The sequence below is a fragment of the Anopheles stephensi genome, chromosome 2 (genome assembly GCF_013141755.1).
Source record: "Anopheles stephensi strain Indian chromosome 2, UCI_ANSTEP_V1.0, whole genome shotgun sequence".
Lineage (NCBI taxonomy): Eukaryota > Metazoa > Arthropoda > Insecta > Diptera > Culicidae > Anopheles > Anopheles stephensi.
In genome coordinates, this window is record NC_050202.1 from 14,974,903 (window position 1) to 14,994,775 (window position 19,873).

Sequence of the window (19,873 nt, forward strand, 5' to 3'; positions counted from 1 at the left end):
TTACACACCATAAACACACTGGTATGCATTATTTGAATTTGTTTTACGTTACTAACTAGTTAGCAACAGATGGCGCTACAATAGGAGTGAGAGGATAAGCCTTTCAAACAAAAATAGGAAAAACTTCGTTTTAAAGATGTATTTTCATTCCAATAGTCCACCATAATTGATTAACGTATTAAAAAGTGTTTAACACTTTCTCATGATGGGTAGATTGGTTGGCTATAATAAGAACCAGCGCGTAACCAGCGCCAATTTTGGTGATTATAATGATTTTTTATTATAATAAATAATAATTACTTTGCGATCTGAAGTCCTTCGACTTTCATTTGTTGTAGTTGTTATTCAAAATTTTGTTGATAAGCTCAATAGTTTTATAAAAAAAACTCTAAAATAATAGTGTATAAAAGTTAATATCTTGAAGCCTTTTCTAGCCTTTGCGGAAGTTTGTGTGTGATCATCATCATCATCATCATGTCCAAGTCATCTAAACCGTTGATCAATTGAATGTATTGCATAACTCTAGGCGCCCTTACTGCATAGGCAACCCAACGATCAACTTTGAAAGGAAAGTTTATTTAGGAATATCGATATATTAATAATGTTATTTATTTGAAACTAATATCGCTTTTCATTTAATGAACCTTCATGAACTTTCGAAAGCCTCCAAAATTGCAAGAAACATCAAACGTGCAAACGATTCGCCAAATGCTTATCAGCTAGTCTGACTGTCCAAATTGTAAGTCCTTGAACGTTCGGGTCACAAGTTCAAATGTTTGCCATTTTCGTTTAAGACAAATGTTTGTAGATGCTTCATAATTTCATAATCGTTTTTCCGTATTTTGCAATCGCAATCCGCAAAGTTAATAGCAGTTTCTGGATCCACGAAATGAATGCAAACAAACGAAAGAGATATAAATTACAGAATAAAGCATTTATTATTCCAATAAATCACAATCATGATTCTACAAACTATTGATCTAGAAATTGTGAAAACTCAACTCAAGTCGTCTAGATACGATTCTGCCAATCTAATTCTGGTCGGCTGGATTGGTCACCGGTTGTTCTTTCTCCATCGGAGAGCATGCAACAGCAAATCTACAAGGTAGATACAAAATTGATTAGAGCATTGTACAACCCACCATGTTCAACAACACCGGGACAGAATACTTACGGCTGTTGCATGCCAAAGAAACTCCCGTAGGAACCATTGTTTTTCTTGAAGTTGTGGGGCGAGTAGCGATTGTACAGGCCCCAGATGCTGTTCATCAGCTTTCCATTGTACTTGACCGGTGTTAGGTCGAGAGCTGAGATAAGAAACACAACAATACGGGTTGTAGTAACGATACTCGGGGAAAGAGGAATGGCTCCATCCGGGTTGCAAAACTTACTATTCTTGTTCAAATATCTGGGACCCTGCTTGTCACCGGTCATACGAGCAACGGTGAGATCCTTGTTGTTCTGGGCCTGCCGGATCTTGTGCACTGCGAACGCTGACTGCGGAAGACAGGCCATTTTGGAGCAATCTAAAAATAGCGACAGAACACAAGATGGACGTTAAGTGAAGTGTCCGAGATAGTACAATCAAACCACTCTTTCAATATCGTACCTTCGCGAAGGTCAAACAATGTGGTCGCCAAACAGAACGAGCTGAAGACGTGGAAATAATTCACACTGCTACTACCGCTCTCAGGCTCTTTCACCATTCAGTTCTTGATCACACAGGTACAATCGAGGGATGGACGCGTCGGCTAGAAACACTCTTTATCACTAGAGTAAAGTGAGAATCACAAGCGCAGCAGTTGCCTAGGGAGGGTCCAGCAAATGCGGATACTACTACCGAACCACCACGTGGTTCCTGGATGGGAGGTTTTTTTTTTTTTGTTCGTCTAGATCACAGATGCGATGATGTCCTGCGATGAGGTCTTTCGGGTCATAAAGGGAAGTCACTTGAAATCTATCGCCGACGGTCACAACACATTGGCATCAATGTCTTTGCGCACTATTACATGGGACTTCTTTACACCGCAAACACATGCACGAGACACAAAAACAGAGACTACAGAGGCCGCCCCGGGAGGAAGTGTGGCTTCGGTCGTAGCGAGCGATGAACAAACAACGACTGGAAAGTTTCACTTGGTCCGGGTCAGCTTTTATGATCGAGGCACAGTTTGGGACCGGGAACCGATCTCCTTCACACCAACATGCGCAATCTCACGTACCTTATCACTGCGTCGGAGCTGCTTCGAGTTCCGTAGTCTGGCGGAGGTTATCACCGTTAAAAGCCTGTACCGATGGGCTGTTTGGGTCGGGGAAGGTTTGCATGCGATCGCTTGCTCAGCCGCCCATCACAATCCGTGCTTATCAATCGCGGGTGCGGTGTGTATTTGTGAGATGTTTGATCATCCCTGCGTCTGGACGGCCATTAGACGTAACATCTTCGAGAACACACCGAAAAGAAGAAACTCGTATTGTTGATTCCATAGTACAATGCAACAGAGCCAAAGGGTCGTTTTTGAATGTGATTGCTCGCACGTCCGCTATTTGTCTGATGTGTGTGGTGTGGTTCGTATTTTCCCACCTAGGAACGAGGATTATGTTGGCAAAGTCACATTGGAATTGGCATGGGTTTTATGGTACAGTTCCGAATTGAAGACAAATCTAGCCAAAAAAGGATCCGTTCCATTAGCGGAAAAATATCATCATCACTAGCTCGTCATCGATCGCCTCGAACATTACTCAAGGCCCTCATCAAATAGCTCAACAGGCAGGATTTGTTTACGATAGAACATCGCCCATCTTATCATCGGCTGCACCAATGTAGCGTTATACTTTAACAGCATAAAACCTCTACACTACATCGATCGTGTCAGCCATAGTTGGTCTCCCAGGCTCGGGTGTATGCGCTCATCGCGTAATTCGCCAGCGCCCTTTTCAGCGGTCCGGTGATAACCTCGTCTAGCATTTTGCAAACAAGAAGCAAAAACTGCCTTTCCAGCTTGATTGTTCAATGTGCCGCTCGGCTAACCGGTTACAACTGGACCCTTTTTCGATTTTCCAAAAACAAGTGTGTTGCCAAAGAGCGAAGCGAAGCACAAATACTTCATATTTGCAAAAACTTTTCATACGATTCGATCGTGCAGGAAGAGATTGGGATCGTGCGTGTGGTTATGGAGGCTGATAGTGGCCTGCGATATGTCGTGCTGTTTTGATTTATGCATAAAATAGCATTCGTTCTACCATCTGGAATACCTATGGCGCTGGGGCTCAATGATTATAGTGATGGTGACCTCTTTCGCTGGTGGTGATAAACGTGTTTAGAAGGAATACAAGCGGCATTAGACAATTTAGAACGAATAATGTTCTATGTGCAATAGCTACCCTTTCTAATGGCATTTGAAGAAGTTTTCAAAGCGAACATGATTTCGCACGGTATCGACCGGGTTTATTATTCCATCCGGCTCGTTGCTTCGCTCCAATGACAGTGGGCGGAGTAGATAGTCACCTAAAGCCTCGTAGACTACCTTGTCACGCTTGCCTTTACACGCTTGCCTCGTATAAGTAGGGGAGACTCGAGTTAGTGATTTCAACTTGGGAGCCTAGTATAGGTGTATAAGTCATTGAGTATAGGAATTGGTAGTAAAGTCCTCGTGCAAGAGGTCCCGTTTAAATAATCTCGCCGAATTCCGTGCCAATCAGCAGACCTCCAATCTCAAACCTGGTAGAGACCTTCAACCTCCACTTCGTCTACGACACCTTCAAGATAATTGATTCGCCACTGCTCCGTACCCAGGACAAACTATTCGAAATAGATGTATAAGCAGTGGTGGGTCAAGATATTTGGAGACCCGGAGCGGAATTGTAGTTGAGGCCCCTCTAATTGTGATATTAGTGGGAAACAACAGGATTTCCCTGGCCGACAAGGCCCCCCTAACCGAAGAGGCCCCGTGCGGCCGCTCCTTCCGCTCTTAGATTGATCCTCTACTGGGTATAAGTAAGTTTAGTAAAGTAATGTGAACGTTATGCCCTAACTGTCGTTCTGTTATGAAGAAAAAGAATAGTCAACTAATGCATGTTTGCAAACGCTTTATTTTTTAATTATACAATTGATGCATTGGGAATAGAATCGGGTCATTCTTTTCTTTAAAATGCATGTCCATCCAACCGTTCCAATTGGTATTTTTCCAAAACATCCTCTGGCTTGGCATTCCAATTTCGACAGATTTTTGACCATTTCTGCCTTGCTTGACTCTTCTTCTTCTTCTTCTTTGGCACTACAACCTCGAGAGGTCTTGGCCTGCCATTTCTGGCTTTCTGTGACTTTATTGTACCCGTAGAAAAGTAGTCAGCCTTACGTACGGGGAGGCGGTCTGGATGGGATTTGAACCCCGGTCCTGTCGTGTGAAGACCGGCTCCGCTTGACTCTACCCGTATAATAATTTGCTTGGCGTTATTCCCCTTCGTAAAGCCGGCCAATTCGTAATACTGGCCCTTTCGTATTTGCAGCTAGTGCCTCTATAAAAAATACCTAATTAGAATATTAAACTTTTGGTGAAATATTTTCATAAAGATTCAAAATGACACTATAAAAACAAATTAAATTTAGTTTTCGATATCCACCGCAGCAATAAAAACGACAAATTTGAATCGTTCGTTAAAAATCACACTACAAAAAGCTTCGTTAAAAACAATTCCCCTTCAGCTGTCATACGGTTTGTTCTGTAGCTCCTCCCACTGTGCACAACATCAGCTGCAGTGATTTGAAGACAAATTCGCGCATCTTCAACGTGAGCCGCGCTGATTTTCGTACTAATGTGGTGCAATAGTGAGTGAATCCGGGTTACACGTGTCGCGAGTGAAGTTTCGTCTGTGCAAAGGTGCTGTGTGCAATCACAATCGATAAAAGTTTCCCTCACAAAGGTAAGTTTTAAGTGCTTTTTTACGCAAAAGGTGCCCTTTTTTGCGCATCCTTCAATTCAACTGTCAAAGGCTTTGCCGATTGTTATGACATCGTCGCTCTGATCGCTTGTTTGTTTTGAAACAACTCTGGAACACCGCCAAGTGTCAGTCAGGGAGTGAAGAAAATTTTCGGACCAATTTCGCCAATTATATTTTACCTTGCTGGATCCGGCTGCTTTGCGGGCTGTAGCACTAAAGCTGTAGAGCACACCGGAAGTAATCCGTACCTGTCCAACCCCACGTACAAAGATGTCTTCGTACCGGACCGATGAGGTGGCGCTCAGCTATCACGAATCGTGCCTCCGCCTGTCCGATGTGGACCTGCTGAAAGGCCCGTACTGGCTGAACGATCAGATCATTTCCTTCTACTTCGAGTACCTGGAGAAGCAAATATTTGAAAACGAGCACGACCTGCTGTTCGTCAGCCCGGAAGTGACCCAGTGCATCCGGATGGTGGCGCAGGACGAGGTGGGCATTTTTCTGGAACCGTTGCGCGCCCAACAGCGAGCGTTTGTGTTTTTCGCCCTGAACGACAACCAGGCCGCGGATCGGGCCGGTGGCTCCCACTGGAGTCTGTTGGTGTTTTCGCGGCCCGAGAAAGCGTTCTACCATTTCGACTCTTCCCGCAATGCCAACTCGGAGTACGCTCGCCAGCTGGTGACGGTGCTGAAGCGAGCCCTCTGCTGTCCGGATGCACAGCTGCGCACCGGCGACTGTTTGCAACAGAGCAATGGGTACGACTGCGGTGTGCATGTGCTGTGTACGGTCGATGTGGTGGCACAGCAGATACGAAAAAGCGGCAAAATCGAGGGCGTCCGTAGTGCCCGGTACGATGTGATACGCTCCAAGCGGGAGGAACTGTTGGGAATTATTGTAACGTTAGGGGGGCGGATTAAGTAGCGGTTAGTGAGGCAGACAAATCGTCTCGTGGACGCGGCTCTCATTCAAATTTCGGTGCAAACGATTGCATTACACAGTTAAAGGTATCTTCCAAGTGAGATTGTTAGTCGGAAAAATGGTCTTAAACCCGGTTTATTATCTCAATGAAGGGTGAACAAATAGGAAAAATCGAGTTTTTAATGGCACATTTGAGTTTTTTTCTCTGTAGGATCATTTGATATGATCATTTTAACGATGATTATGCTTTATTTAAGTGAATAACCCGAAATGGCACGAATTTCGTTCTTTGAAGTGGTTTCAAGTGTTGCAAAAATACTATTTATTTCAACCAATCGTTTTTACTAGAGCACAAATAGGATTCTAACACGAATAAATTAAAAAAAAACTAGTCCATGGCGAGTGTGTGCTTTTGTATTCATAAAATGATTAAAGGTGAACTTTAAGCATTCGCACAAACAAACAAAACTAAACATCAAGGACATTTCGTTTTAAGCGGTAGAATTTATTTTCATCCCATACATAAAACATCTTTCAGTAATATAATTCGATCAAAACCCGTTAACACGACCAAAAATACATCTATACTCTTCCTTGTTCGTTTTAATTGGAACAACCAACGTGTTTGTTCGCGCCCAAACTCTTTCAAAACCCCCGAACCCCGGCATCACGTGCCCGTTTCCCTTCATCGTATTGCAATTTAAAAAAAATCCAGTCTGCTGCTTCCAGTCGAGGTGGTTTTTTCTAGGCTTTCACCTCCGGTGCTACCCATCCACCGAAGGCACGTTCCAGTTCACAGGCCACGGCCAGACACAGCCGGTCCTGATTGACGCCCGCCACTACCTGCAACCCGATCGGCAATCCCTCACGACCCAACCCGAGCGGTACGGCCGTTGCCGGCAGCCCGAGCACATTGATTACGGCCGTGTAGCTAAAGTTGAGTGCGCGAATCAACGGCTCATTGTGGTACGGAGCCACCGTCGGATGGGTCGGGTAGATAAACACCCCATTCTCACCCAACATATCACGGAACTCGTTCCCGAGTTCCTGCTTCTGCTGCACGTAATAGTGGTACTCGTCCGAACCATACTTCACACCCCCCCTCTCGGTGAGTGCCGTCAGTATGCCGATCAGCGTGTGGTTGGACATGCGCCATGGCCACTTGACCAGCTCAAGCCACGGATTGATCGCACCTTCCAGATTCACTAGCTGCGAATCGAACCCAACCTTCGATGGGGTTTTCATGTTGGCCAACCACATCGGTGCCGATTTGCGCATCTTGTCCAGATACACCTTCTTCACCTCCGCCTTTACGGTGGCCCGGAAGTGTGCCATCACCTTCTCCATTGCGTCGCGAATGTCCAGATCGACGGGCGAAACGAGATGCGCACCGCCGTCGTTAATTTGATAGAAGAATTTCACCTGCTTCAGATCGACCGGTTCATCGAGGCGCAGTTTGGTCGCGTTCTCGCCGGCAATGATACGCAGCATTGGTTTCAGATCGGTGGCATAGCGACACATCGGTCCGATACCTGCAATTGGGCGTGAGCGTGTTGTAAATATATTGCATCGTCATTGCTGCTTATCTTTTTGAAAACACCCGTAAGTCGCTTACTTCATCGGCGCTGTGTCGAATTCGGACACAAACAAAGCCACACGCTTTAAGTAGGTTGTAAACGACCTTTGGGCTTTTGGCCAATTAGCAGCGGCCGTAATCTTATCGTACGTACCTAGGAATGAATTCTGTTCCTCGGACAGCGCTACCGGGTACTGGCCCTCGTTTGAGACGACAAACTTGGACGGTTTGTGGCCGAAGACACCGTTGAAGAAGGCAGGCATCCGGATCGATCCACCAATGTCCGAGCCCAACCCGAACGCGGAGCCGGCCGCCGCCTGGATGCAGCCTTCGCCACCGCTCGATCCACCGACGATACGATTCGCATCGTAAGGGTTTCTCGAGCGGCCGTGAATGGTGTTCACACTTTCCCACCTGCGAGAGTGAAACGGATTGGTCAGAATCGAACGCAAACTTGCGGTGGCGCAGCTGGCACACTCACCACATGCAACACTCGGACACGTTCGTCAGGGCAAAGGGTATGGCACCGGCCTGCCGCATCAGCTCCATCGCGCGCGCATCCTTGTCGCCGCGTATGTTCCGCCGATTCCAAATGCCGGACGTGTGCAGCAGGCCTGTTTGTAACAACACAACACAAAGCACAGGTTCATTAGCTGCTGCTGCTGCTGCTGCTGACCTAAAAAAGGGGCCGTCAAACACTCACCCTGCACCCGTATGCAGTCCTTCGTGGATATCGGCACCCCGAGGAATGGTTTTTCGCGCTCGAGCTGCTCCACGCTCATCGTACCGGAGGCGACCAGCTTGTCCGCCCGTTCCGCATCTTTCAGCGCTTCCGCGAACCGCTCGTCTACCACACAGTTTAGCAGTGGGTTAATCTCCCGGCAACGGTCGATGAAGGCTTGCGTTACCTCGACGCTCGTTAGCTGTGACGAGGAAAAGCGAAAAGGTTAGAGAATTAAGCGCTCGGGGGGTTTTTCCGGCCCCCGGTTATACTACCTTGCGTGTGCGGATTTTCGTCGCGAGCGAGGTGGCCGATTCCATCAGTATGAGGTTGGTGATCGGCGGCATCCGTTTGCCGTGCTCGCCATAGATCGTGCGCGACAGCCACCGGACGAGCAGGATGAGAAACTTGTGTCCGACATTGATGACGGTTTTGATCAGCGAGCGGGCTTTACGCCGTTCCTGTAGGTTTTGTTTCGTCTGTGCATCCATCCTTTTGGAGTGACTCGGCGATGCGTCCGTTCCGCATGCGCCTAGCGTGCGAAGGATAGTCTTTGCCTTGTGCTTTAACCTTTCCGCTTCCACTCTCATAGGTGCTTGGGCGGGACGTTATTCACCACACAAGCGCACCAGCGTTCTGTGAAGAGGGAAAAGAAAAAGCGTACGATGAAGACCGTTTTACTGACGAGGTACTTGGCGAATGAATATGTTCTTAATGATTGTTTTGTGTGGGTATGTGCGTTTGCACAGCTGGGTCACACGGAAGGTTGCCCCGTGAGGGACAGAAAACGATCGGTTTAAGCTTCGATGCTCGAGACTGTAACGTGTATAATGACGTATATAGGCTTATATTAACCATAATTAAAGCGATGATATCGTTATAAATTTTTAGTATACCATGTGCCGACGTTTTGGGATTGTCTTTGGAACAATATACTTTTCCATAGATCAGGATAGTATATTGGATGATAACTCCCTGTTCAAGAAAGATGACACACATAATCCGGCGACGTGATACTAATAAGTCTAGTAAATGGCCTTGCAAGTCGTTAAACCTGTATGAAGAGGATCAATTGATTTGGACAAAGCCGTGAACAACCAATGGACAGGACAGGTTCCGAGCGGGAACAGGTCAGTACTACACGATCATAAAGTGCAACGGACGTTAATAAAATGTCGTGGGAAGAGGGAGTCTCCATCAGAACACCCAAACGATGAAGAATTAATTGGACAAGATTGCATCCATGTCTGAACAGTGCATTTAGAAGTGGCGTGATCTTCATGGAACAAAGGCCTTTACTGTAAATAACTTTTTGCAAGGCCGTCAAATCTATCCCAGGAATCAAAATTCAAGATCTCATCTTCGTGAAAAAGCATCATGCGTAGCAGGATGTGGTTTTCTAAGCCAGACCTAACCTTGCCTTATTATGCCAAACGATCACTGGACAAACCGGTTGGACCGAGGACTGTCTAGCCTTTAAGAAAGCGATAGCTAGATTTTATTTTTGTGCTGAATTTCAAATCGAAGAATCTGCTCCAATAATTTCGTGGCCAACAGCAACAGAGACGCAGCTGTGGCCCATCAAGGCCACGAATCGATGTTCCTTGAAGTTCATTTCGGTTAGCATACGTGACTAGTTTTTAAAGAAATTTGACTGAAAAACTGTCCGTCCTAGCAACAGGCAGGTGGTAGACCAAGCTAAGCATGCAACGAGCAACAATCGCCTTAAACCGATGCCACTCGCTGTGACATCGTCCGGCGACTGCTAATAATAGCTGCAAACGATTGCAACGACACAATTAAGAAGCATCGTGCTGGTGGTTTGTGTGTGTGTGTCTCGCTGGAAAAAGTGGCACAAAACCGATACCGACCGGCCAAGTCAGCCAAGCCAGCCAAAGCCAACAGCAAGTGAGAGTATGATCGGCGGCATCCAAGTGGTTCACCAGCTGGGATGGATGAGGGCGAGGGCGCGGGCGAAAAAAACAAACATAAAATCGGCGCTCGGTTAGAAGACGTTACGACTGGCAATACGGTGTTTTTGCGTGTGGTTGTTGTGTCTACCCGCACAAAACACGCGGTAAAACGAACCTGACTTGAGGCCTGCCGGGTGGGTGTGTGCGTGTCCAAGGAAAGTGTTTCTCAGGTTACAAGTCCGTATGCCGGGACGGTGGGTAGTGCATTTCAGCAACGGACACGGAAAAGGAAGTGTAAGGGCCCCGATGTAAGATGGAATGCTGACAGGTTATTTGATACACGCAGTTTGGCCGTTTTCCGCGGTGTTCTGCTGTGGAATGTGCTGGGAAGCAGCAGCGATCGATGTCGATCGTGGAATTCGGTTTCGGTGGTCGCTTCGTGTTACACACTTTCCAGCAATGCTGTGGTGTGACATTAATTAATTTACTTTGTCAAAATTTCTGCTCCGGTACATTTCACCCCAACTGGCTGATGTCATCGTAGTGGATGATTCTGCTTCTAGCTAAAAAATGAGGAAGAAATGTGCTTCTTGCCTTACGAACAGATAAAGCTTCGGCGACGGTTAAACCTTTACCACCTTTCGTTTGCGTAATGGCACCACACCGTTTCCGCTTCTTCCGTTCGTTCCGGTGACGTACTACCGGGGCCGACAATGATTCAACGCGCTGGGAAACATGCTAATACAGCAAACTAATGTTACGCCACTTATCAGTGGGAAACATTTATCAGTTGTGTGTTGGGTATGGTTTTTTTAGCAAAGAAGCGTTATGAGAGTTCTCCACTTGCGTTCCATATCGGGAAGCGACCGGGACTCGTGTAATTGCCCCCTTGTTCCCCGAATGTGATTGAATGAGTGCGAACATTCCATACGGCAGCCAACCAACAAGCGGAGGACAACAAGCGTGACATGCCAGTGCCTGAACTGTGCTATCAATGCGTCCTCATCTGCTACGGCTTAATTCGAGCGTACCAGCGTAGGGCGGGCGGTGTTTAGATAGCAGATAGTGTGGCGATTCCTTCTGGCGCCACTCCTACTTGTGTGTGAGCAGCACACACATCAAACGTGTTTATCTGTATCGACAGGCCGCACTAATACATGCCCTCGCCCCTACATTACACGGTGGGTCTTTCTCGATCGATTATTGTTGAAATGAAGGGAAATGTGGGACAACATTAGGTCTGCCGGTTGTTGTAAATGGTGGGTGTTGGGCAGGACACAACTTTTAATGCTTGTAGAATTGTCCTGCCGCTCATTGCCCCATTCGATGCATGAATAATGCATGCCAAGCAAATATGACCGATTCGATCCAGATCGATTGTTTGATCGGTTCTTCGATTGATTTGATTAGCAAGCCCTTTACGTCTGGGGTGCTCACTATGGTGCTGACAGAGGCGCATCGTGACTTCCTGCTTCTCTAATCCGACAGCAGGGTCAAGCGGAAGAGCATTAAAGATGTTTGCCCCTTTTTGTTCTCCACTTGGCCGGATTACTTCTGCCATTATTACATCACATTCCGATCTGCTTTATGGATGGGTATTTTATCGCAAAACTGGATTACACCCGGCATCAAGCCGTTGGCATTCCCAGCTCCAACGCACACTATGGCTGCAGACTATGCTGCTACCATCATAATACGCCGCCGTGCGACGACCGATCATCGCGGCAAGCCGCATAAATTATCAAGTCCGGTTCAAGGTTTTTGTACCTCAAGGTCATCAATCGCATTCGGATCCGCCTTCTGCGGGAACTTCTTCTCGCTGGCCGTTTTCAAAAGTGATACAGCGCGCGCGGCCGGTTCCCTATGCACACAACCACGCACGCACAAACCGCGCACAATATCTAGCCCTCGTGAGTGCGTGTGTGTGTTTGTGGTGGAAGCTACTTGGATTATGTATGGGGCAGAAGCAACAAGTAGTAGCAACAACCACTTCCTAATGCCAGGCCAAGTCAAGCATCGCAACGTTTGTCACCGTAACCAAGCGTGCTCTGTCTGTCGAGCAAAATTGTGCTGTTGTTAACCGGTTTTCGCACAACTGTGTTCCATCGCTGTACGCCACGTTACGGGCAAATTACTGTCTTGTCGGTTTGTTGTGCTGCCCCGTGCTGCCAACAGTACCGACATCGCCGGATAATGACTAAGCAGCGCGACACGGTGTGGTGTGCAGTGCAGCGACGACATCAGTTTTTGAGCCGATCCAGCTGGCCTCGCAACGGCCGCCAGTTATGAAATCTCCTCCAACAGCAGAACCACGCGTTCAAGTGCACTGGTGTAATCGATACCACTTTGTATGTCCCCCCCCCCCCCCCCTTTTACGTACGACGAAACTGCAACTTTTCGTTTTATCAAACTTGCATTATTAAACGGTCGTTTACTGTTCTCCCCCTCAATAACTCACACACAAACACACACACTTTTGCGTGGCCACACGCCAGCAAGGACAACCAAACAAAACAACGAAACTATTTATAAAACGTACGACGAGAGCGTATGATGATGATAAGCACATATAAATGCGTCTCTGATTAGACGAGTCGCTTAACGTTTGCCACTTTTCCACTAGACCGGACCAACGGAACACCAGCAAACAGCCTTCACTAACCTTCTTCTAACTCTATTGTTTCGCGTTATCTCTCCGGCCCCGTCTGGAAACCGATCTCAACTCGCACACCACAACACGATCCGGTGGTCGCGCCAAGTGCCTTTTGTTTGCAGTGCGAACGGCGCTTGTCAAGTGACTTGTGTACATTGGCTGCGGATGACATCAACCCTGCGAGAGCGTAGCTTTGCAGGGTTCGCCTCGTTTCTATTTGGTTACTCTGGCTGACTTTTTATGTACAAAAAAAAAAATAAAAATTTGGTTTTTTTATTCTAAGTTTATAAAGCGAATATCCTCCCACAAACTCCTCGATGAATAAAATTTTATTCGTTGATTGTAAACGTACAGTTTGTAGGGCAAGTTGTTTGTTCAGATTAGTGTTTGGTAGCTAATACATAGAGAACAAATGCGTTCGGGGCATGGCTAACCGGTACACATACTTAGGAAAAAACCGAAAAGTTTGAGAGGGGAAATCAATTCTTCAAGTGTAGGATTAACTCTTAATATACTACTTGGTGTCTAGGAACAAAATCATGAATTTATGCCTGCATGTTCAATACGGCAGTGCGGTACACGAGCGGCGCCGGTCTTCACACCGCAGAATCTGGTATCTTTTTCCATAAAAAGTGGCAGGCCAATACCTCTCGCGAAGGAGATGGTCGCCTAGACCAAATAAGGAGAACCACCAAGAAGATCAATCTGGTGGCGGGAGCATCCGGCAAAGATTTACGGCAAAGCTTGTTTGACATTATTTATTTATTTTATGTTAAAAATCTTTCATAATCCAACTATATACCATCATGGACACTCTAGCCGCGAACATAAGTGACCTGGGTAGTAATTTAGAATCCAGCCCTTAATTCAAACTTCAGACATCATTGTATTTATTCAATATTTTTACCTTCATGCGACGAACCCTGTAAAAATGTATTGAATTTGACAGTTCGAATCGCATCACACTGTACGCGCGCGCATGACGAAAGATTTTCAAAAGACATTTAATGAAATAAATTATCTTAAAATTAACAAAATTCAATAGAAGATAAGTTTTTAAGTAGAAATTAAAAATATCATAATTTTATCATCATTTTTGGCCAAAATATATTGCACTAAATTTTGAAAAGATTTCCACATCTCCATTCTGAATCATTATTTCATAGAACTCAAAGCTTATTCAAAGTTGTATTATACTTAAATTAAATAAATTAAATTCTTACAAAATCATCTGTGTAATTTTAAAAGTTTTTTATTTGATTTCATTGCAATATGTATGATACCGTGAAAGGGGAGCTTCTACTGTTGTACAGCAATGCTTTTTAAAATACGTAATTTTTACTTGATTTATTTGAAGTTTATTATAAAAAAAGATTCTGTAACCCAAGATAAGTACACAAATTTGACTAATACATAAGAGAAAACAAAAAAGAAAGCTTATTCCAGAAAGGCCCACGTTGGGCATGAAAATTTAAATTAAAAATGTTGATAACATTTATTCGTTTCTTTATATTGCAGCGCAAGCAATGGAAAACGCCGACAAGCTGCAGCTTCCCAATTTAAACAACGCGGTTAAACACGTAACAACGTCTCCGATGCGTTCTCCAGTGAACCAGACGATGCTACTTCCCAAACAATCGTCCACCTCAGCTACAGGTAGGTAGGGAAAGTGATTAAAACTACCGCAGAAGCCCCGGTTGAATAAACGTAAAAAAGCATATGTTACGCAAATGATACCCTTTTCTTTACGCTGTCGGATGATGAGTGATCTCTGACCGCAACAATTACTGTTTTTTTTTGCTGCAGAGCAAATTGTCTACATTCATCAAACAAGTTTAAATTTGAAGTACGCTCTTTGTGTGCCCCGAAACAAAAACTCGTCACACAAATATCGCTTTGATGTTGTCATCCGACTCCTACGCTTACGATGGAGATACTCATCGAAGAAAAAAAAAACAAGCGCAAACCCAGCGCTTGATGATGCTTTTGTTGCATTCTGACTTCCGCCCCCTTTCCCAGGGCACGAAGTATGTTGTACTTTCAGTGCAAATGAATATTTCAACAGACGGGCAGTGAAAATCGAAACTACCCTCATCTCTCCCCATCATCGCCACCGTGACGCACGGGAAGCTTTTCATTGATAAAACCTTCAAACGTGGTCCATGTACAGTGAGCGGGAAAATGCTATGCATGGGAAAAATCAGCATGAGATCGCTTTTTTCCACGAGAGCAGCCACCAAGCGTATCATTCTCTCAGCTAAAAGCTTCTCACAAAATTTAGGTTTGCGTCCAAATTGTGTGTGTCTCTCTCTCTCTCCCGCTCTCGGTAGTCTCAGGAAGAATTGATGGTGCTCGGAAGGGAAAATTTTCGTCCAGCTTTCAGTTTTTCCTGCGACGGACGGTCGACATGATGCACTCGGGCAGTAGCGCTGGCAGTAGTGTACGAGTCGTGAAAAATCGGTTCGATCGAATGTTCGGTGAACGGCACCATGGTGGTGCCGAAAGCATCCAGTAGAGTGCACCCGATTCTGTGTGTGTGTGTGTGCTGTTGTCGAAGGTACACGAGTGTACTTGCCCGCTAGAAAATTGCTGTACAGCAAGTAAAACAACCCAAAAACCTCCAAACGCGGCTTGTGTAAATTTTCTATCCGTTCCGCGGGAAGTGTGGTGTTTGTGTTGTTTGCTCTCTCCCTCACGGAATCGACTCACGGAATGGTGTGCGAGTGAATGTGTTGTTTACTTCTAAACCACCAAAACCCCGGCACGGCAAACAGTCGCGTATTCGATCGCGTTTTTTGTTAGGGTGTCGGGGGAGCAAACGTCGGAGAAAAACCGGATTGAAAAACAACAGGAAAAACGGGTTAACGTTCAATCGTTAACTTCCCCATTTATCGATGGTACATTTTCTACCCCGGTTGGTTGGCTACAAGAATCCTGTAGCCGGAATGCTCAACCTTCATCGACATCGTGCGGTGTTAAGTGTTAAGGATAATTGAATTTCCACGTACGTTTTCCGGTGGTACCGAACCACCACTAGCGAGCGCGGGAAAACGGAAGCTAGTGCACTTTAGACAACGCACATACACTGCATCCGGTGTTTTTTGGTGTCGAACCGCAATCCGGTCCGAAGATAAGCGGCATACACGGTTGTCTTACCGCTCAGTGGAATTGAGTTTGTACAGCAATGGAGCATAAAATAATCTAACGAACAGGATCGCTTTTGGGTGTTTATTTTTATAGTATTTGCACTCTAGCACCGAGCTATGTCGATGGGAGATTTAGTCTTATAAAGGTTTATGAGTTATGATTTGTTTTAAACACTGCTGAATAATATCGGTTCTGTGAAAGTTTATAAATATAATATCGGTTCTGAGATTTATTATTTTATTTTTTATTTGGAATATTTTATTATAATTTAAAGCATTTAAATATTTGCTTTTTTGGCTCATATCTCATTGTTCACATTTTTTATCATTGTCTTTATTTGATGTTTTAGTAAATTTATCTTTGGCCTTGTTTTTTTTTACTTTTTACTCAAGTTTTTTACTATTTACCCTTTGTAACCTTTTATCGGAAGTTTGAGAATCCCTATTTCGAATTGAAATTGAATCTTTATTTTTTTTAAAGCGCCGCTAATATTTAGAAAAGCACTATACAGTGTTTCCATGTATAAAGAAATGTGCTGTTTGAGGTTTAAACATTCAAGATATGCTTGAAATGGAATGGAATATTGCATACAATAAGCTAAGACTTATAACGCGACTATAGAACTTTGTAATCAATGGTGGATGTTCTGCCCTTTAACATTCAAATTACAAACTTTCACTGCTGTGTTGCAAGCTCTATGAAATATTCCTTTATATGATTGCAAAATTTTACAGAGGACTTTAAATTTTCCACCAGTCATTTGAAATATCCCCCTGTGTGATTCAACAATTCCATTATTTGCATCTAAACCCTGTATAGCACAGTTACATACAGTTTTTCAAACGTGGAGACGTTAACATATAAAATTTTAAAAATGCTCCAAACGAGCCCAAATTTTTGTTGAGTGGAGGCTTAACTAATTAACTATTTTAATTTAATAAAATACAGAGTTGGATTGTTGACTGGTCTAGATGGATTCTTTGCCGAAGAATTTAACTCTTAAATCACAATTTAAATTGAGAATTGATAAAAATAATATTTTGTGGTCTTAAAACATTGTAATACAAATACATTGTTTACATTGCAATAATGGCCAAATCGTATACATTTAGTATGCAAAATGCATTCACTTCGCTCTTATTTTTACACCCTTTCATTGCTTCAAATGCATACCGAATCGACCGAATCGGTCGCCTCAAACGTTTGGAAAATGTTTAATCGAATTTCCTCTCCAGTCAACAACCAGCCATCCAACAAGTCCCAGCATATACCACCCAGCACGTAAATGTGTCAACATTGGCAAACGCCACCGTACCTCTCATGGCCCGTTCCCATGTGCTTCATAAATTCCAGTGACCATCCCATCAAACATGTTCTCGGCAAAATCGAGCACGGGCTCTTGCGGACTCGTCGCTCAGACTTTACGCCCTTCACAGCGAACCACAAGCGGCATGCATTCGGCATTCGTGCAGCTCGCGGTGTTCGGGGGATTTTTAGCTTGCAGCTCTAACAAAATCACGTTCCAATTCTACTGGGAAGAGGGAGGGGGTGGGGGTGGGGGCTTGGGTTACTAACGGCTGGCCAGCAGTGGACACACGGTTTGCGAACGTTGGGCAAAACTGGCGTGACCGGACGGAAACCGACAGGGAATTCAAATCTCGGCCCGCCCGGAATGATTGATTGGGTTGGAATTGAATTGCAAAAGGCATGAAATCTCGTTTCCCTTTGGGTGTTTCGCTCGCTCTGTATGGGTGGAAATGTAAACGCCATCGCACGATCGATCGTTAGTTTTGATTAGAGTTTACATTTTTAATCGTCCAGCGTGGACAGTGAGGGACAGTTTTATCTTGGTTTAGAAAACTCTGTTCTAATAAGTTTTTCTAGTGTTAGTACATCCAGCTTTAGAAATGAAAGTGCATGATAACAGCCACTAATGACAGAACATAATCAGATCCTCCTACTGTGCGATCGTTTTCTCGCAACCGTTCCGATAAAGTTCCCCATCCAGAACCAGGTCGATGTCGCAGTGTGAAATCGTTGCCCGTGCAGGCATTGAATCGGAATCTAACCATACACAGCCCCCGTTCGTCGTCATTATCCCGCGAGCTGTGAGAAAATGTGTAGCGTATCTGTAGCGTCCGCCGTTTGAAAATCGATCGAACCGTTAGCCATGGTCGACACCATGCCAGCATCGATGGGTATCGAACAGCACGCGTATCGCTGACATTTCGTCACCCGTCCCTAGTTGTGGTGCAAAATTTCCTGCTCCTTCCATTGCTGCTTCTTCGGCCACCGGCACAGGCATCGGCAACAGCATCGCGGGCATCTGGTTGAATGATGAATTTGTGTGGCTGGCTGAAGACATTTAAACGCAAGGGAAAAAATGCTGTCGGTGCGCACGGGCCAGAAGAAGAAGAGGCAGATGGTGAAATGGCACCCGAGGAAGGTGAAATTGGTGAACGATTAACGAGTGGGAAACGTGCTAATAGCGGCCGTGCAGGTTGGGGTAGGAAAATTAAAAGTGTCACTAAACTGGCGACCGGTGCGCGAATCAATGGCCAGCAGCGGGAAGGCACACCGGCAAAGGAAACGGATCCGAGCGCGAATGAACCGGCCGAGGATGCCGTTGTCGAATGTGGTGATGATGAAGGTAGGTAAACTTGTGATTTTGTTTCGATATCGTAGCGATTGAAGTTCGAGAAGATGAAGGACAGCGAACGTGGGTCGGAAGGCTGAAGTGGTTTTTGTTTTTAAATTCCATCCCGATGATTGATGGGTCTGATTGACTGCTTTGAAGTGCTGCGGATGAATTCGATAATTTATTTTGTTTGTTTATCGGTTGACATTGGTCCCTCCAGCAGTATTACGAAGGATTTTTCCTAGTGGTTCTATTTCTGTATTTTGTTTCAGGGTTTCTTTTAAAGATAGATCGTTTTCGCTTTTTAAGAACATTCAGAGACGATGAAGAACATAGCACTAATTCTCAGAAAATAATGCCACCTAGTACCGAAAGGTCTTACGGCAATTACCTGATACTGTTCCCATGTTTGTTTCAAAACTAAAAGATCAAATTTTGTAAGCTCTTTAGCGATCAGCTACTCCTTCGTATTGGCAATTCATTGGATAAAGTCCTTCGACAGATGTTTGCTCAAAATTTTTAATTAGACAACGTCGTTTCTGGCATAGTTGTTGAGGTTTGTGTAATGTTGTCCATCTTTTCCATGAGATTTTGTTACGATTTATATAGAAGCTTCAGCCTCAAGATCCATGTTCCAAACAATAATATCTCAGGATCAGGATTTCCAACAAATCTTCTTTTACTGTTCCTCGATTGTTTTGACCATAGCTGCTTCAAACCAACTGATAACGCTATGATATTTTGCCCGTACATAAAATATGTGATACAAAAGTCAACAAATGGTTAGATGGATGGCTAGAACACAGGATTATCGCATGGAAATTATTTAAAATCAGTTAATTTTTTAATACATACGTCATTGTATGAACGACCAGGCGTCTCCATCAAACACGTGCTATCCTGTCCAGTAGTGCCAAACTTGGTCATATGTTTTCTAATTTTATAAATTATTTAAGAAAGGTTTTTTAAACTTAAAATATTATAAATAATGCTTTTTAATTTAAAAGAAAGAAATGGAAATTTTTGTATCGGTTTTTGTGCAAATTTGAAAACATTTGAAATAATTTATATCTACTTATTTGAAAATCTGTATAAAATTTTGATAGCAATACGGCCATTCCGTTCCTTATGAATAAAAAAAAATTGGTATATAATTAATTAGGCTAAATGACAAAAAAATCTAATTGAGGTTTTTCAAAATTTCAAATAAAATTCCTGCTTTGCTGTTTGAACAGCTCGAGTACATTTGTTGAAAACAAAAATTAATTGAACACAATGGCTGTAAATCTATAATTATAAAATTTATTTTAAAACTGTACTAATGTATGCTAAACATTTGACTTTTGTTTTTACACAAATACTATAATAT

The 19,873-nt window shown here is 44.3% G+C and overlaps 4 protein-coding genes across 14 annotated transcripts in view; 2 read left to right on the forward strand and 2 right to left on the reverse strand.

Annotated features, from left to right (window-relative positions):
• Positions 1-913: 913 nt before the first annotated feature.
• LOC118504202 lies at positions 914-2,378 on the reverse strand. Its single transcript, XM_036038382.1, has 4 exons — positions 1,610-2,378; positions 1,392-1,526; positions 1,175-1,307; positions 914-1,098 (listed from the first exon to the last, which is right to left on the reverse strand). The coding sequence occupies exons 1-4, from the start codon at positions 1,704-1,706 to the stop codon at positions 1,032-1,034; spliced, it is 432 nt and encodes a 143-aa protein (XP_035894275.1). The 5' UTR covers positions 1,707-2,378; the 3' UTR covers positions 914-1,031.
• Positions 2,379-4,667: 2,289 nt separating this feature from the next.
• LOC118504203 (cytochrome b5 reductase 4) overlaps positions 4,668-19,873 on the forward strand; it is a 51,059-nt gene continuing 35,853 nt past the window's right edge. Inside the window, exons 1-2 of one of the 7 annotated variants that reach the window (XM_036038388.1) lie at positions 4,668-4,920; positions 14,238-14,375. In XM_036038388.1, coding sequence (XP_035894281.1) covers positions 14,246-14,375 — 130 coding nt within the window. In that variant the 5' untranslated portion in view covers positions 4,668-4,920; positions 14,238-14,245. Of the gene's footprint in view, positions 4,921-14,237; positions 14,376-15,095; positions 15,277-17,750; positions 18,517-19,873 lie in introns of those variants that run through there. The other 6 variants (XM_036038389.1, XM_036038383.1, XM_036038384.1 and 3 more) reach the window with 6 other exon arrangements.
• Positions 4,990-6,319, forward strand: LOC118504208 (sentrin-specific protease 8). Its single transcript, XM_036038396.1, has one exon. It carries the CDS (start codon positions 5,209-5,211, stop codon positions 5,857-5,859), a length of 651 nt encoding a protein of 216 aa, XP_035894289.1. The 5' UTR covers positions 4,990-5,208; the 3' UTR covers positions 5,860-6,319.
• Positions 6,164-12,884, reverse strand: LOC118504205 (fatty-acid amide hydrolase 2-B). Of its 5 annotated transcripts, XM_036038392.1 has the most exons (7): positions 12,729-12,869; positions 11,539-11,542; positions 8,429-8,779; positions 8,136-8,355; positions 7,914-8,046; positions 7,587-7,846; positions 6,341-7,388 (listed from the first exon to the last, which is right to left on the reverse strand). In XM_036038392.1, the coding sequence occupies exons 3-7, from the start codon at positions 8,741-8,743 to the stop codon at positions 6,601-6,603; spliced, it is 1,716 nt and encodes a 571-aa protein (XP_035894285.1). In that variant the 5' UTR covers positions 8,744-8,779; positions 11,539-11,542; positions 12,729-12,869; the 3' UTR covers positions 6,341-6,600. The 5 variants fall into 5 exon arrangements, with proteins under 5 accessions (XP_035894286.1, XP_035894285.1, XP_035894283.1 ...); XM_036038393.1 differs by lacking the exon at positions 11,539-11,542 and having other exon boundaries at positions 6,164-7,388; positions 8,429-8,789; positions 12,729-12,884; XM_036038390.1 differs by lacking the exon at positions 11,539-11,542 and having other exon boundaries at positions 8,429-8,789; positions 12,606-12,869.